Raw genomic sequence first — 16,938 nt, 5'->3', positions numbered from 1 at the left:
GCCCCGCCCCGCTCGCTCACAGCGGCACCCAGAGGGCGGGGCGCCCGCAGGACACGCCCCCGAGTGCCGCGGCCCGCCCCGCGCAGTCCCTGACGCCAAGGCGGCCTGCAGAGTGCTGACTCGCCACCCTGCGGGCCGCGCGATGACGTTTTACGTAACACAGGGCGAAGGGCGGGCACGCGCACGGTACGTGGTGGAGGCGGAGCCCGAGCCCGAGCCCGGCGGTAGCGGCGGCAGGTGAGTGACACTGGCCCGGTTCGGCCTGGCTTTACATACCCTCCCCGATCCCTGGGAGCTCCCTGCCGCCGAGCCCCGGGGAGACCGCCAGTCCCGCCCAGGCGGCGATGGAAAACCGTTATCCCCCACCCCCTGGCCTGCAGTGAGTGCGCGCCCCCCCCCCCCCGCGGTCCTGTGAGATGGGGCCGTCCGCGCAGCGCCCCCCCCCCCCGGCCGTCCCGTGAGATGGGGCCGTCCGCGCAGCGCCCCCCCCCCCCGGCCGTCCTGTGAGATGGGGCCGTCCCCGCAGCGCCCCTCCTCCCCATCACCCCCGGCCATCCTGTGAGATGGGGCCGTCCGCGCAGCGCCCCTCCTCCCCCCCCCCCCGGCCGTCCTGTGAGATGGGACCGTCCGCGCAGCGCCCCTCCTCCCCACCACCCCCGGCCGTCCTGTGAGATGGGGCCGTCCCCGCAGCGCCCCTCCTCCCCCCCCCCCGGCCGTCCTGTGAGATGGGGCCGTCCCCGCAGCGCCCCTCCCCACCACCCCCGGCCGTCCTGTGAGATGGGGCCGTCCGCGCAGCGCCCCTCCTCCCCCCCCCCCGGCCGTCCTGTGAGATGGGACCGTCCGCGCAGCGGCCCCCCCTCCCGATTGGAGACTCCCTCCCCGTGCTCCCTCCTCGCTGCTCCCCACGTGGGCCCTGCACCGCGGCCCCGCTGAGGGGTTCCCGTGTCGCGGTGGGTGCCCGCGCTCTCGGGCCTGTGCAGTGCCCGGCGCTGGGCCATTCTGGGCCACACACACACACACACACACCCCAGGTCCCAACACCCCGCAACACCCCTTCCCCACGGCGCCGCCGGCTCCCAGCGCTCTGCGCAGCCCCGGGCTCTGCGTGGGAGATACTGGGGGGCCCCGGTCTGGGCCCATTCAGCCTGGTTCCCCCTCTTCTGCTGCGCTGCGCGGGCCCAGTCGGCTCGCCCAGCCGGCGCTGCATGGATCAGACCAGCGGGGTCACGGCTCCCCCTCCCGCCCCCATGCGGGCATCCAGCTCGGTGTTACCAGGCGGCCCCGCGTCCCATTTCGGGGAACGGACGCCTGCACTGGCGCTGCTGCCGAGTCCTTGAAACCAGGCTGATGCCCTGGGGCAGGGCCCCTCCTGCCTTTGGCTGTTCTGTTGTGTGTGGTGCAGAGGATGCTGTTACCTGTCCTGTCTCTGGGATGCCTCAGTGATTACACACGCTGCAGGGAATGGATTGCAAGCACCTGAGTCCACTCTGGGCCGTAGAGTGGTTTCCCCTGATAGCATGGCACTGTTCTAGGAGCCATTGCTGAGGGGAAAGGGATTGCTGATCTCTCCTAGGGCTTCTGGCAGGGTCCCTGTGTTCACAACAATATGTTTCCCTTGTTTAGTGCTTAGAGCAGAGCTCTGAGGCCAGGGACTCCGGGGCAGAACCCCAGCTTTTCACTGACTTGCAGCATGACCTTGGGCTGGTCCCTTTGCCTCGTGCTGCTATTGCCCATGAGTAAAATGGACAGAATGTGCTTCCCTGACTGGTTCCCAGGGGCTTGTGAGGAGTAACTGTAGTTTGTACAACATTGTACTATGAAAATCTGGTTGTTGAGGTAAAAGTTCCTCATCCAACCCTGCTGGTGGTGGAGGACAGGAGCCTGCGCTCTGTGGGTATCAGCATGAGATCCCTGCAGGGTGTGAACCCTTGGAGCTATCTTGGGAAAGCAGCCAGCTATGCAGCCTGATCTGGGCTGTTCCTGGAGGGCCTCTGAGACAATCATTCCAGCAGTTGGGTTCCACAGGGAGCGTGCGAGGGTGACACCAGCTAGAGATCCCAGTGACAGTGTCACCACCCTGTCTAGAAACTTCTGTGGCTGAAGCTTGTGAGCAAAGCTGAACAGGGTTGCCTCAAATTATGCCTGGTGCTGCTGGTCATTGCCAGGGCATGATTTGAATTGGGCCATTAGGCCAGAACAGGGTGTTACATGGAAGGAATGTGCTAATTAAGTCCTATAATTCTTTCTCTTCTCCACCCAGGCACCTTCTGGTGAGTCAGGGCGGTGGTGAGTAGGCTGGCTGGGCTGACTGGTTAGTTTGCCACGTGGGATTCCTGGGTTTGGTGCATGAGGGGGCTGACATTCTGGGGAGTTAGGCGACTGATCAGCAAGGCTTGGCCCATAGGAGAGGAAGGCAGCAGCAGGGATAGGCAGAGAGTGTCTTCTTTAGGGAGCAGGGTTTACTGGTGCGGCATTCCATGCAGCACGGAGGATGCTCTTAGTGGTGCTGAGCCAGCAGCCAGAGCCTCCAGTGTGCTGTGGGAAGTAGCGGGAAGCCAAGCGGGGCTGGAGGGTTGTCTGAAAGGGGAAGGGAGGGCTCTCCTGCTTCCCCAGCTGTCCTGTGGTTGGGAATGACTCCTCCTGCAGAGCTGGGCTTGGTGCCCCCACCTATTGCCTGTCACTGTGTATCAGAGGGTCAGGCTAGGGCGGTAGGTGGATGGGAATTGCCCTCTCCCCCCACCCCAGTGATTCAGCAGGAGAAGCTCTCTACAGAGTGGGAATTGAGCCGTGGCCCAGCATGATGCAAAGGATGCTGTGCACCTGGAGGTGCCATCTCTCAGATGAGATGTAACACTGAGACGCTGACCTTGGTTTTAGTCACAGTCACCTGGCAAGTTCCAATTTGGATAATCATATTTAGCCTCCTTTCATTCTCACTGCAGGATTACTTCACTTCCTGTCCTAAAGTCCATTGTAGTGCTGCCATGTGTCAAAAAGCTGCCAAGTCCCACCCCAGAGAGGCTGTGTTCAGTGGTGGAAGAAATGTTTCTGAGTGTAGCTAGTAAAGTGCTCAGGGATCCCTCAGGATAGAGGTGCTGAGTGGTGATATCCATATCAGTCGGGAGGGGGTCCCTCACTCCATTTGCTGCTCTCCTGCTCTGGAGACTCACCGGCCTTATGCAGTACCTCTGTGAGCCAGGGCAAGGTACAGAAGGCTCCTGCACTGATCTGATTTGCAGACCTAGGCTGAAAATGCAGGGACCAGGAGGGTAGCGAGTCCACTTCCCAGCTCTTTGCACTGTACCAGTGTGAGGCAGGAGCTGAGGATTCAGATCTGCTGATTCCCAAACCCTGCACTGTGAGCAGTGTGTCCTCAGCTTGAACTCTGCCCTCTCAGATCCAGCGCCTCACTGCTCCTGGGCCTCAGGAGACCCTCTGTGCGTTGACGTCTCGCTACCTGATTTGCCTGACTCTGTTTTTTCTTTCCTCCCCTAGCACTGGTGGCATGTGAGGGGCTCTCTTGCCAAGAAGGCAGCTCACAGCTCAGGGGCCCTCACAGGGGCAGAGGCACTGTCCCTTTCCGCAAGGACTCCAGCATGGGTGGATGCCAGAGGTCTCTGGAATGACACTTATTACAGGCGGCAGGAGAGGCCCCGAACTAGTGGTGGCAAAGACAGTAGCTCCGCATGTGGCAGGCTCCTAGAAATACCGATTTTTCCAGAGGTCCTCCAATGCGGGATCAGGAATGGACCCCACCTCACCCCTGTGAAAAGACCTCTCCTTGTTGCTTCCTCAACAAGCCAAAGGGAATTCCACTGTCTGGCCGCGCAGGAGTCACCCTGCAACAAGACTTGTTTGGTGGGCCACAGGGGGAATCCCCGTTCACACAGCTGCCTTGTTACAGTGCCACTCGCAAACCCTCTAAGAACCCACGCTCCATGTTCCAGCCGCGCTGAGCCCCGGAGACCAAGCTGCTCAGTCTCGCCTGACCGTTCTCTCGTCTGGTTCCCTCGCATTCCTCCTCCCGCGGGCTGCTAGGAAAGGATGTGAACTTTGGAATGGAGTCTGTGACCTGCTGGGGACTCGGAGCATGCATGGGACTGTTGCTGTTTAGCAGGAGGACTGGCTGATTGCTGTGGACAGCCCTTCTCTCCTGGCCCCAGGGTCGCAGGGCATTGGCCTTGCCTGGACCCTCCACCATGTTCCTCCTGCTCCCCTTTGACAGCCTGGTTGTTAACCTGCTGGGGATCTCCCTGACCGTCCTCTTCACACTGCTTCTGGTTTTCATCATTGTGCCAGCCATTTTTGGGGTTTCCTTTGGCATCCGCAGGATTTATATGAAAACACTCTTAAAGATTTTCCGGGTGAGTCATGCTTCCAGGATGTACTGTGCAGGAGCTCGGGTGCCCTGACCACTGTCCATGTGTCTGGGGGAGATCCCTGCCAGGGGCATGTGCCTTCGAATAGAGGGTGTCCCTGGATGGTGGAGGGTGGGTGACTGAATGGGAGTTGGGCTGTTGGTGATGCAAGTGTTGGTGCTAGAAACCTCCGGGGGATCCTTGGAGTGGCTCAGGCATCTTAGCCACACTCTGTTATTGAGCCAGCTCCAGCTCCATAGAGCTGTGCTTGTAGGTCATTCCAAAGTGCCCCCATGCTGAGGACAAAGGCCTTGTAAACAAGTGCTGCAGAGACTGTATTGTCACTGGCTGACAGCAGCAGAGCCCCTCTGGAGAGAAAAAAGAACAGGAGGACTTGTGGCACCTTAGAGACTAACCAATTTATGTGAGCATAAGCTCTCGTGAGCTACAGCTCACTTCATCGGAGCTGTAGCTCACGAAAGCTTATGCTCACATAAATTGGTTAGTCTCTAAGCTGCCACAAGTCCTCCTTTCCTTTTTGTAGATACAGACTAACATGGCTGCTACTCTGAAACCTCTGGAGAGAGAAGGCCTGAGTCTCACACATGGCAGACCCAAGCAAGGGCAGATTTCAGCACCTCTCAAGAACAGCCCCGTGGTGGGAGGAGACCAAGGCGAACAGGGCCTGCGGGCGGGGTGAGGAGCAGGCACCTCGTTCCTGGGGTTGGGGAGGGCTGTTCATCTGGGGCAGCAGAAACAGCATCTCTTCTTTAACACAAGTTTGGGTGAAGGAAGCTGGGTGTCAGCTGGGCTCTCTGCCCTACAGGGTCCCTGGCCACATGCTCTGCCCCTTGTGGTCAGTGTGTTCTGTGCTGCCATCTGCCCATTGACCCAAGGAAACATGCCTGGCACTGGGGCCTGTTGCCAGCTGTAGAGCCAGTGTGGAACTGGCTGGCTGGGGCTGTTTCCAGAAGCCCTCTCTGGACCTCTGACCTCTGAGGGGTAGCCAGGAGCCCTCACGGCGCTTCTTGGCTCAGAGAAGCCAAGTGGAATTTTCCAGTCTGTTCCTGCCTGCCCTTCACAGTCTGATCTCCTGGGCTGCCTTAAAGCTGGGCCTCCCCCGAGACAGGGTCCATGCAGGCCCAGGACTCTGCTGAGTTCCCAGGAGGTGGGGCTGGAGGAGGCCAAGGCCGCAGGAGAGTGATGCTGTGTCCTCTACACTCAGTAGTGAAGTTCCATGCAGGAAACTGGAGTGCAGCGTGACAATGCTCATGCCCAGCCATTGGTGTCTATAATAGGAAGGAGGGTGCTGCCTGGGGTGATGGGTCTCAGGCCTGGCCAGCATGCTTAGCTCTGCAAGCTCTGGGGACAGCTAGGTCATTCTCCCAAGTCAGACTGTCGGTCTGTCCAGGTCCAGCCACTTCTGTACTCGCCTCTGGCAGTAGCGGTGCTCCATGATGTACCTAGCCAGTTGTGTGGGAGGTTTCAGGGGAGACTCCTAGCCCAAGAGGCAGTGTTTCCTCTGACCTCTGGCAAAGCATGGGGCATGGCCAGGATTTAGCTCTTGGAGATTGGAGACTACCCTGGGACATGTCTGCCTGGCTGTGAAGGAGCTCTCATCAGCCTTTCAGGGCATAGGGCTGGCTCAGTGCTGCCAGCAAAGCAGGTGTGATCAGAACTCTGCAAGGGCCCTTTCCCCCAAAACCTTGGTAACAGGGACTGACCTCAGACCGGAACCTCTCTAAAGGCTGCCAGGACACCAATTCCGGCCTCGCTCCCCTGCTGGGAGACACTGGGGCTGGAGTAGGTGTGCACATTTTGTTCACCTTAAGAGTTTGTTGTCAAGGCCCAAATTAAGAAGGCAGGCAAGCTTGATAGAATTCTGGTTTTAATTTCTCTAATTTTGGCAAATGATAGCAATGTTTGTTTTTAAGCATTTTTTATTTTTATCCATTTAATTTTTCACTGTTGTGGGAAATTGGGGGGGGTGGGCAGACAGTTATATAATGACAGTAGACACTGAGATTCATAAAGTTCAAGCTTTATAATGGTTAAAACACAAACTTGTCAATATCAGAAGTCAGAGTTTACAAAGTAAATCTCTGTAAGTTAAACTCTGATAGGTTCTCAAGCAGCCTTTTTCCCTTTGCTTAGCTGTACATTTTGATCGTTATCGATGGAATTATTTTTTTCTGTGGTTTGCATGTGTATGGTGAAATAGACATTTAGAGAAAAATCTAACCCTTCCCAGCCTAGCCATCGAGAAGGTTCTGTGGAGGGCAGGCTGATTGGCTGGAAATCCAACCTGTGTGTTTGTTTATCTGGTGCCCTTGGGGAGCAGCTGAGGGGGGAGATTTCTGTGAATAAGGGTGATCTGGGCATTGATTCTGGCTGTTGCTGCCAGATAGCTGCCTGGAGGCTGCTCAGGGCTGCTGTTTGTGAGCAATAGTGCACAGAGAAGTAGCAGCAGCTGTTAGCCAAGTGGGAGAAGGGAGGGGTCCCAGCCCTTCACACTATTGGCCTGCTGGTTCCATCAGCAACCTTGAAATGCAGCCTCTGATTCCATGAGGGAGGAAAAGAGAATCAGAAAATAGTGGTGGGTTAGTCACCTGATCACCCTGTGCTGGAGCCCCCTGCCAAGGGGTAAGAACAAGTGATCAGGGTCCATATGGAGTCCAGCCAATGGCACCCATGTCAGGGAGCAGCAAAGTGCCATGGGACTGCCTGAAAGCCGCAGAGCGTGCTCTGGGGCTGTGGAGAGGTGTTCCATAACGCCCTCCCCCAGCCCTGGGGTAGTTGTTGCTCTTCTTGAAGTTCCTCTGCTCTGTCTGTATCTCTCAGGTGACACGGTGCCCAGAATGGAATGCAGATGCCTGCAGAACAGTCTCTCCCAGTGGGGCTCTCCCCCCAGCTCCAGCCCATGCACCATCCTCATTAGTAGCCAGGTCCCGCAGCAGACAGCTGTCCTGGCTGGTTGCCTGTGTAGGCTAGTGGACTTTCCCAGCCCAATCCCCATTCTCTCCTTTCCACAGTATGCATCCGATGAAGTGAGCTGTAGCTCACGAAAGCTTATGCTCAAATAAATTGGTTAGTCTCTAAGGTGCCACAAGTACTCCTTTTCTTTTTGCGAATACAGACTAACACGTCTGTTACTCTGAAAACTGATCTCTGTAGGCTCTGACCTCCCGTCAGTGCTGTGCTGAGAACCCCTCTTCGAGCTGCTGGAATGAGCCCTACCTCTGTTCCCACAGCCAGGGACTTGGCGGGGAAGAAGCCCCGGAAGATGAGGGTGCCTGGGGGGTTGGAAGTCCTGCTTATCTAGTGTCTCTTTCAGTGGGCGACGCTGAGGATAGAGCGTGGTGCCAAGGAGAAGAACCATCCACTGTACAAGCCCTATGTAAATGGTGAGAGCCTGCCGTCCCCTCCCATCAGCAGCTCCATGTCTGTGTGTGCATGTGGGAGGTCCCTGTCATGAGTGGGTGGGAATGCCTCATCTCTGGGCAAGGGAGATATGTGGGGTACACCTGGTCTGTGGGTGTCCCATGTCTAGGACAGGGCCCAGGGGTGGTCCCACCTGCAGGCAGGAGGAGGGAGAGAGGGACCGGGGCTGGCCCCACCTGCTGGCAGGGGGCGGGCCTGTCAGGCTGCCATCGCTGGAACAAGTGGCCTTGTTGCAGGTATCATTGCAAAGGAGCCCACATCCCTGGAGGAGGAGATTAAAGAGATCCGTCGGAGTGGCAGCAGCAAAGCCCTGGATACACCTGAGTTTGAGCTCTCTGACATCTTCTACTTCTGCCGCAAGGGCATTGAGACCATCATGGACGACGAGGTGACCAAGCGGTTCTCAGCTGAGGAGCTGGAGTCTTGGAACCTGCTCAGCCGGACCAATTACAACTTCCAGTACATCAGTCTGCGCCTCACTGTGCTGTGGGGGCTGGGTGTGCTCATCCGGTACTGCTTCCTGCTGCCACTCAGGTGAGGAGCTGCTCCTACCAATGGCCTCCCTGCTGGGCACCCCTGGCACTGCACTGGCTGGCGCGTTGGCTGCTTCCAGTCATCTTGCCTACAACAAGAGAGGGGCCAAGGGCTGATGGTTAGAGCCAGGGGCTGGGACTTGAGGCTCCTGCCTCTGTCTTCGGCCCTGGGAGAAGAGTGTGGTCTGGTGGTTAGATCAATGGCGGGGAGCCAGGGTAGTGTGAGCTGGGGTGGGGGATCCCAAGATGGCCACGTACATTCCCATGGGCCCATCCTCTCTGCAGCAGTCCCAGCTGGCTCAGGGGAACCAGAGGTGCTGGGTCCTCCTGGCAGCACAAGGACACAGAGAGACACCCACCCTGCAGCAGGGTCCATTGAGAGACAGCTGCCTGGCAGGCAGGAGCAGGGCTTCACACCCACGGGGCTGCATGGAATTTGTTCACTGGCCTGTAACATCCCTCTCCCTCCTGCAGGATTGCCCTGGCCTTCACAGGCATCAGCTTGTTGGTGGTTGGCACCACAGTGGTGGGATATTTGCCCAGTGGAAGGTGAGTTGGCCCTTCACTGAACATGGAGGAGTATGGATGGAGTGGCAGGAAGGGGAGTCTCCCCCTCTACATTCCAGCCACTGTCGAGATGTATGTCTGTGGGTGAGGGGCCAAGGTGACTGGCACCTGCTTCCCTGGGGGGACGGACACAGCAGGATCTATGCCACAACTAAGCCCCTGTGGCAAACCTCACAGCCCTGAACTCTACAAAGGAGCAAAACACAAAGCCCAGCTCAGATGAGCAAAGTGTCACTCTCAGTTCATGGGTTTCTCTCTCGGCTTGTGACTAGCTTGGAAAGGGGTCGGGCTGGACTGATGGATGGGATGGCAGCCAGCCTGCATGGTGTCCCATTTGGGCTGGGTTAGTACAGTTACAAACACCTCTGCCCTTCACATGCTCCATGAGGGGAGGGGAAGTTGTTGTACACTCTTTTGTAGGGTACACAGTCAGGTCAGCCTTGTCACTCCCCCAGCCCAGTATACGCGCCAGCTCACCACATGGCCCTTGCAGCAGCTCCTGGCTCAGGGTAGGGCGCTCCAGCATGGGTGGCTTGTGGGGCTGTCTGTGGTAAGTCTCTGCTCTGCCTCTGCAGGTGGAAGGAGTTCCTGAGCAAGCACGTTCACCTGATGTGTTACCGGATCTGTGTGCGTGCCCTCACCGCCATCATCACCTACCATGACCAGTAAGGGGCAGCACCGTCTCCCGGCCTGCCTTGCCGTGCTCTTCCCTGGCTCAGGCTGGGCTCCCGCGTCCCTTGTCACCCCATTTTGGTTTTGTGTTATATTTAGGGAAAACAGACCCCGAAATGGAGGCATCTGCGTGGCTAATCACACCTCCCCCATTGACGTGATCATCCTGGCCAGCGATGGCTACTACGCTATGGTAAGGGCCACTCCCTCCATCCCCAGGGAGGCCTTTGCCCTGGGCAGGTCGCTGTGCTGCTGTACAATGGAGCCGATGCTCTTCTGCCTGGGGGGAGGAAGGTGTTCTGAAGCTTAGGGAGTTTGCAAAGTGTGTGGACCTGAATGGGCTGGTCTGGGGCCCCGAGCCTGGATACCCAGCACTGCTTGTGTACACAGCCCCTCTCACATCTGGTTGATTCCCCGCAGTGGTTCAGCAGCCTCTGGGCACCCCAGTTGCAGAGGCCAGTGCTCCTTTGGTGTGGGGACGCAGGACTTCCAGAGGCCCCAGGACATTAGCCATTAGTGCTGTGGGCTTTGCTGGCTGTGGAAAGGGCAGGTCGCAGTCTCAGCCTGGCCACTCTGAGCACAAATTGTATGATGAGGATCTGGGCTCCTCCCAGACTGTCCCCTCTGGCAACTTTGGTACATCACCCCTCAGGTGTGACCTTCCCCTAACAGCCACCTGGGAGGGGCAGGGCTGTCTCTCCAGCCCTCTGCTGGGAAGGGGGCAGAGGGGGAAATCTATCTAGTTATTGAGGCTAGGAGCTGCCTGGCGACTCCTGCAGGCCAAGGCAAAGACTTTAACCTGCATTTTCCTCTGGCTCAGGTGGGTCAGATCCATGGCGGGCTCATGGGCGTGATCCAGAGGGCCGTGGTGAAGGCGTGTCCCCATGTCTGGTTCGAACGCTCTGAGGTCAAGGATCGCCATCTTGTGGCCAAAAGGTAGGACAGCAGTCAATAGCTTTCTCTCAGGCAGGGGAAGGGAGGGCCTGCTGGAGACAGTGGGTTCTCCTGAACTCCATACAGGCATGGCTGGGGAGGGGGAGCCAGGGCTGTCTGGCTCCAGTGGAGGAGGAACCTGCTTCCTGTCAGGGTTCTGGTTGTCCCAGGTGGCTCTTGGGAGCCTGGGAGCTGTCCCGTCCCAGGGGCATTACATGCACCCAGCGAGTGCACCCTGACTGAAGGTTGATGGGTGCGCACTGTATGTTCAGGGCTGCTGGGTGCAGAACCAGCAGGGCGCCCCAGGGAGCTGTGCCAGTCAGTGACTCTCTCTTCCCTGCAGGCTGACAGAGCATGTCCAGGACAAGAGCAAACTGCCCATCCTCATCTTCCCAGAAGGTGAGCTGCAGGTCAGGCCACACTGACCCATGGCGGGTTGTGAAGTATGCCGTATGGCTGATGCCAGCATGTGTGTCATCCCCTCTCCTCTGGGGCAAGGCAAGGGGGGCCTGCATCCTCAATGTTGCCAGAGCTCTGAGGCTGTCCCTCAGGTCAGGGCTGAGCCAAGTGAGCCTGCAACAGTGCTGGGCACTGACTGCCGTGGTGGGGGGACCCCAGGGCACCTTCCTCGCATTCCCAGCCAGGACTCTGGCATATGCTCACAGGGGGAGGCTGAGGCAGCTGCATTCATCTCTTCACAGGCACCTGCATCAACAACACGTCTGTGATGATGTTCAAGAAGGGAAGCTTTGAAATTGGAGCCACAGTCTACCCGGTAGCCATCAAGGTGCGAGCAGCTCCCAGCCTGGGGCAGACAGCAGTGCCCCTCTGGGAGGTTGGCTGCGTTGAGCCCATCCCGCTAGGGCTGCTTATGGAAGGTGGAAACAGGGGTGCTATAGAACAAGGCCCTTCCCAGTGGCCGTGCAGGGAACTGGAGGGGCATAGACCCAGCTTCCCTGCAGCAGGGCCCCAAAGCTGTGAAGCCCCGGTTGGCATGAGGGGCTGTTCTCCGCTTTGAGTAGTGGGCAGTAGGGAGATGGTCCTGAATCTCTGGGGCTCATCTCATGAGCCTGTGCTGTGGGTGTGGGGAAGCCGAGATCTGGCCATGCTTGTAGGTTGGGGAGCCTGACTGAGGCCTTGCCCGTGGTGATGCCCCGGCCAGCCCTACTGTGGGTCTCAATCTCATGGGCTCTCTCGCCCTCTGCAGTATGACCCGCAGTTTGGAGATGCATTTTGGAACAGCAGCAAGTACGGAATGGTGACCTACCTGCTGAGGATGATGACCAGCTGGGCCATCGTCTGCAGCGTCTGGTACCTGCCCCCCATGACCAGGGAGGTGAGTGAGGGGGCTGTGCCAGGCCTGTGGAGGAGCTGCCGAGGGCTGGGTCCCTTGCTCGTACTAAACAGCTCTGCTCTCCCACAGCCTGAAGAGGATGCTGTCCAGTTTGCCAACCGGGTGAAGTCAGCAATTGCCAGGCAGGGAGGCCTTGTGGATCTGCTGTGGTGAGTCAGAACCAGAACTTCCCCTCCCAGTGCTGGGTCCAAGGCCTCAGAGGTACCTGGCTTACCCTGCTCCCAGGCTCCAGCCCACAGGAGGGAGGTCCAGCTGCCAGAGCCAGCCTTCTGGCCGCCTGGTTCAGGAGGGCTGTGGTTGTGAGGCAGGCAGCAACTCCTAGGTGCAGTACGTGTCCATAGGCAGAGTGTGGGGGCTGAGGGCACACAAAACCCCATTGAACCGTGCAGGGGCACGGTGGAGTTTTCTGGGGGATCCTGGAAAGGGCAGGGCTGTCGGGTGCTTGGAGCAGTGCACAGAGCCCTGCCTGGAGGTGTGTAGGCCTCAGATCCATGCTGTAGAGAACCATGTGCTGAGCATGCTCCGGCAGTGCCCTCTGGAGCCTGCAGCTGCATGTGCAGCCTAGACCAGCTGCCTCTTGCTCATGCTGTGTGGGCCTTACTCTCGAATGCCAGCTTGCGGTGGGACACCCTGCTTCTAAACAAACTCTCCCCTGGGTGGTGTCCTGGAATAGCAAGCCAGGCAGGTGTCCTTTCCCGATCACTGGGGCTTCAGAGGCTGAGAATGAAAAGTTCATCAGCCAGGCTCCTGTATCGCAGCCAAAGGCTGAGCAGGTTGGTCCCTCTGCTGCCGGGGGGTCGGGTGGCTGAGCACGGCCAGGAGCCCGGGACTTCTGAGTTCTGGCCCTGGCTCACCAAGTCACGGGAAAATGAGGACAGTGCTCCCATCCCAGGTGTGTGAGAGCTGGTCAGGGCAGCCCCAGCACCAACAGGGCTTGGGGAAAGGTACTGTGAGTCCAGGGCAGCCCTCCCCCACAGCCTGTCTGATCGCTCGACTCTCCCCAGGGACGGGGGCCTGAAGAGGGAGAAAGTGAAGGACACATTCAAGGAGGAGCAGCAGAAACTCTACAGCAAGACGATTGTTGGCAACCATGAGGACCGGAGCCGCTCCTGAGCTCTCTGCCTGCACGCTGTCCCCGGGCCCATCTGGAGTGCTCTGTGTCCAGCGCTGCCCCGGGCCCCTTTGGAGCCACGTTGTGTCCTCAGGCTGCTCCAGAGCTGCTCAGCCCACTCCTCCATCCTCTGGCTCTGCCCCAGAGACACTGTGCTGCCTGGAGCCTGCAGGCCCCGAGTGGCTGCTGGCAAAGATGCCTTCTCGTTACTGTTACAGCTCAGCCCGTTGCAGGGCCAGCATTAAATGGAACACTGACAGCTGTGCCGTGGTCTGTGGGGCCTAGTGGGAGGGGCTGGGGGGGCGAGTTGGTCAGTGCCAGGCTACTGCCAGCAGCCAGGAGAGGGGTCCCTGCTGCCCCAGATACCTCAACAGCAGGAAGGGACCTTGTAGGCCCACCCCTCTCAGTGACTCTTCTGAATAGCACCTCAGAGGTGCACAGCTTGGGCGCGTTGCATTGCCCTGTGCCCCGATGGCTGCAGCGTTGGGGTTCCCTCCCCCGGTGCAGGAATCTCCTATGGCTGGATGTGTCAGCCCCCCAAGCTCTAACCTCTCTTGGGGAAGCCAGGGGATAGAGGGACCCGCCTGCACTCAGAGCTGCTATACAGATACGCGCGCCGCGCCACCCCACCCCAGCTTCTTCCCTGGACGGTGGGGTGGAGACCGTGTGGTGCAGGGAGGCAAGCGGGCCCTGCTGATGATGCTTGGGCCCTGTGTCAGCATCAGGCCTTGCGGGGAGGGGAGTTCTGTGCAGACACATGCAGCTGTGAGCTCATGAGTGTAATGTCAAATTGCTGCCAGTCTCCTGTATCCCTAGTGACTTCCAGCCCCAGGGTTGCACCCTGCACTCCCTTCTTTTAGCCCCACACATGCAACCAGCTCTGGGGTAGAGGGCATCAGCCATTTCACAGCCCACAGCACCACAAGGAGAGCCTGTGCATGGCAGCACCACCTCTCCTCACCTCTGGTCGGTGAGTCAGATGGCATGACCACCTCTAGGGTGAGAGGAGAGTTCAGTCTCCAGGGCCCCCAGTGGAGCCTGCCAGGGGCTGAGTGCTCCTTGTGCACCTGCCTCTGGCCTTCCCTGGAACCACCAGCCCTGCAAATCGCTGTCTGAGCAGAGTGCTGTGACCACGGTTGCCAGGGCATGGAGCCATCAGCCTCGCTCAGCTGCAGCCCTTTCTGCTCTGCTCTGGGACGTGCATCCTCCAAACTACAGTCTAGCACTGTCTCCTGCTTTCCTAACTGTAGGGGCCTATCGCCTGACTTAAGGGGGAGAGAGTCAGGGAAGGCTGGGCCAGCCATGGGTTGGAGAGCAGCAGCCAGGGAACGGGAGAGTGAAAAGTGCTGGGCAGCTCTCCCTGGCTACTGAGCAGGCAGCCAGCCCCCTACTGCCCTGGCTCTACTGCCTAAGCGGGGGATTGGCTGGCTGGATTTCTGTGGCTAATTCCTTGGCCATGTGCTCTGAATATGTTCCATGATGGCATGAGGCTGCTGGCGATTATGAATTGGAAGTTAGGTGCCCAGAAGTTCCAGAAGTGCCGATTCAGCTGCAATGGGCCAGTGGGTGCTCACGGGATCAGCACATGGGTGGCATGGGGAATGCTGGCAGTGCAGCCTAGGAGTGGGCCTGGCAGGCTTGTGCATCCCCCAGAGCCATGGGCTTAGTCCCATGGGAGCCTTAGAGCCATTCCCACCTGGGTGAGCCATCTGCCCACCAGGAGAGCTTGGTGTGGTCTCTGGCTCTGAGCACGCCCCAGGCCTCCGCTTCGCAGGGGCTGTTCTCACTTTGTGCTGTGAGCCTGGGCTCAGGCCCACGTTAGTCCTAAAGTCACTGCTGTTTCTGGCTGCTATGCTCAAGCCACCAGATCTCCCTGAGCCAGCTGCAGTGGGTCCTGACTGGAGGTTGCCCACAGCCCCATTCTCCTCCCTCTGGGGCTTGGGCTGGTTTATTGCTCCTCCCACATGGGGCCTGGAGGGCCTGGCTTCTGTTTCCCTCTGCCCCAGTGCTGGGCCACTGGCTAGTCCCCTGCAGTGATACCACCAAATGCTGAGGCCTAGAGCCCCACCGTGAGTCCTTGCTGTGCTGGGTGCCTCCCCCAGGCTCTGCTTCAGCCAGCCTCCCACACAGGGTCTATGGCCCAGCCCCTCTGCACCCTGGCCTTTCCCCTGGAGCTGGGAGTAGGTTCTGCTCCAGCACCCTGGCGTGGGCACTGCACACACCAACATGCCTGCTTAACCCAGGCAAGGGGCTCCAGCGCTGCTCCACTGGGCCTCTCAAACCGGGGGGAAGGAACAGCCACTGGAAGTCACTCCAAGGGGAGTCTTTGCCCCCCATGCCAGGTTCTGGGCTCTCTCTGGGGGATCTCTCTACTCTCCTCATGTTGCGTGGCCCCCGCCTCAAGGCAGAAGCTCTAGCCCCAGCCGCAGCCTAGTTCCAGCTGCATTGCACGGTGTTTTGAAGCACTTCAGGGCCCATGTATGCTCAGGGGTTGGTGTGAGCGTCAGGCCCACCCCATCCCAGGATCTGGGTACCCTGGGGGGTTGGGATGAGCACCAGGCTCCCCCACTATGTATGCAGGGGTTCACCATGAGCACCAGGCACCCCTGGCCAGGGCACTTGTGTACCCAGAGGGGCCACCAGCCGCCAGGGTGACTGGACAGCAAGTGTGAACAATTGGGGCACTTTTTGTTTTTGGGGGGTGGGGGGAGGGAACTGCCTATATAAGACAAAGCCCCTACTATTGGGCTGTCTGGCCACCTCACCATGAGTGCCAGGCCCCCCATCCAGACTCCCGTGTAGTAGGCGGTTGGCGTAAGCCTGGGGCCCAAGTACTTAAAGGGGTTAGTGCAGATCGGCAAGGGGCAGGGCCCTTGCTGAGCAGCGGGGGCTTCTTGGGACCCCTTTGCTAACAGGTGTGAGCGAGGCCTTTGTCCCACAGAGGCTTCCTTACAAAGGCTCAGCTCTCGCTGGCCATGCTACTGGCTCTTGCTTGAGGCACCTTCCCTTGGCCTCTCACTGTCTACCAGGCTCCCCTGCCTGAGCTGTGAACTGCTGCAGGGATCGGGCCCTCCATGTGCACACCTGGTCATGTCACGCTGTCCGGGCCCCACAGGGGGCGCCCTTTCCCCACACACCAGAGCCGCTGCCCCCGGGGTGGTTGGGGAGGAGAGGGGACTAGCTGATGCAGGGAGAGGAGCAGCCTCTGGGGGAGCAGGCACAGAGCCTGCCCTGCCTACGGCAGCACCCCCCAGCCTGGCCCAGTCCCCTGCAGCTCCAGCCCTGGTGCCCACCCCCCTGCTGGGCCTCTCCCAGGTCTCTCCACAGCAGATCCCCAGGCCTGCTTCAGGCCTCCTGCAGCTCTCAGGCATTGCACATGTGTGGGCCTGGCCCCTGGGGCTGGGGAGCACAGTGGCTGGATCCTTCCCTCCACGCAGTGGGGCTGGGCTCTGAACACATGGACAGCCAAAGCCTTCCAGCGCAGTTCGTGGGCACCAGGGCTCTGGTGCCAGGCCCCAGCTGGGGCTTCGAAGTGCCTGCTCTCAGGGGTGGTAGGGGGCTCTTTACAGACAATGGCCTTGTCCCCGGGAGTGCCTAATCATTCTCCTCACTGTTACAGGGCCCTGGTCCTGCTCCTCCTAGGGTAAGGAGGGGAGACAGGATGCGCTGGTGATGTCTGGGTGTCCCTACTCCTGCCCTCAGCTCTGAGGTGCTGCAAGTGTCTCTGTGAGTGCCCATGCTGCAGAGCCACACACCATGTCTTCCCCAGGCGGCCAGGCTGGCTGCTCCCTCCTACTGCCTGGGCAGGCTCCGGCAGGCAAGGTGCGTGCCGGCCAGGTTAACATCCATCTTGCCGCGCTCCCCCTTCCCGTGGCCCCAGTCAATACGTCTCTCTCCGATGGGAAAGTTAATAAATTTAGCTCTAGATTAAAAGTATCGATCATTTCATTTGTAAACGATAAATAAACA

The 16,938-nt window shown here is 59.2% G+C and overlaps 1 protein-coding gene across 7 annotated transcripts; it reads left to right on the top strand.

Moving 5' to 3' along the window:
• GPAT4 (glycerol-3-phosphate acyltransferase 4) lies at positions 1 to 13,228 on the top strand. 7 transcript variants are annotated; one of them, XM_043536396.1, is made up of 14 exons: positions 86 to 237; positions 3,496 to 4,364; positions 7,693 to 7,762; positions 8,036 to 8,333; positions 8,807 to 8,881; positions 9,475 to 9,564; positions 9,671 to 9,764; positions 10,392 to 10,507; positions 10,848 to 10,903; positions 11,206 to 11,291; positions 11,712 to 11,840; positions 11,928 to 12,007; positions 12,863 to 12,981; positions 13,019 to 13,228. In XM_043536396.1, exons 2-13 carry the CDS (start codon positions 4,200 to 4,202, stop codon positions 12,969 to 12,971), a joined length of 1,368 nt encoding a protein of 455 aa, XP_043392331.1. In that variant the 5' UTR covers positions 86 to 237; positions 3,496 to 4,199; the 3' UTR covers positions 12,972 to 12,981; positions 13,019 to 13,228. The 7 variants fall into 7 exon arrangements, with proteins under 7 accessions (XP_037742285.1, XP_043392328.1, XP_043392331.1 ...); XM_037886357.2 differs by having other exon boundaries at positions 1 to 237; positions 12,863 to 13,228; XM_037886358.2 differs by having other exon boundaries at positions 231 to 379; positions 12,863 to 13,228.
• Positions 13,229 to 16,938: the final 3,710 nt, after the last annotated feature.

Source organism: Chelonia mydas, chromosome 26 (genome assembly GCF_015237465.2).
Source record: "Chelonia mydas isolate rCheMyd1 chromosome 26, rCheMyd1.pri.v2, whole genome shotgun sequence".
NCBI lineage: Eukaryota > Metazoa > Chordata > Testudines > Cheloniidae > Chelonia > Chelonia mydas.
Note: the sequence above shows the minus strand (reverse complement) of the source record. Positions and strands in the feature narration are given on the sequence as shown.

Bases quoted from the DNA above. Each gene is read 5' to 3' on its own strand.
- GPAT4 (XM_043536393.1), top strand. From the start codon at position 4,200: ATGTTCCTCCTGCTCCCCTTTGACAGCCTGGTTGTTAACCTGCTGGGG. The intron at 10,508-10,847 runs GTAGGACAGCAG...TCTTCCCTGCAG, and splicing joins CGCCATCTTGTGGCCAAAAG to GCTGACAGAGCATGTCCAGG. The intron at 10,904-11,205 runs GTGAGCTGCAGG...ATCTCTTCACAG, and splicing joins CATCCTCATCTTCCCAGAAG to GCACCTGCATCAACAACACG.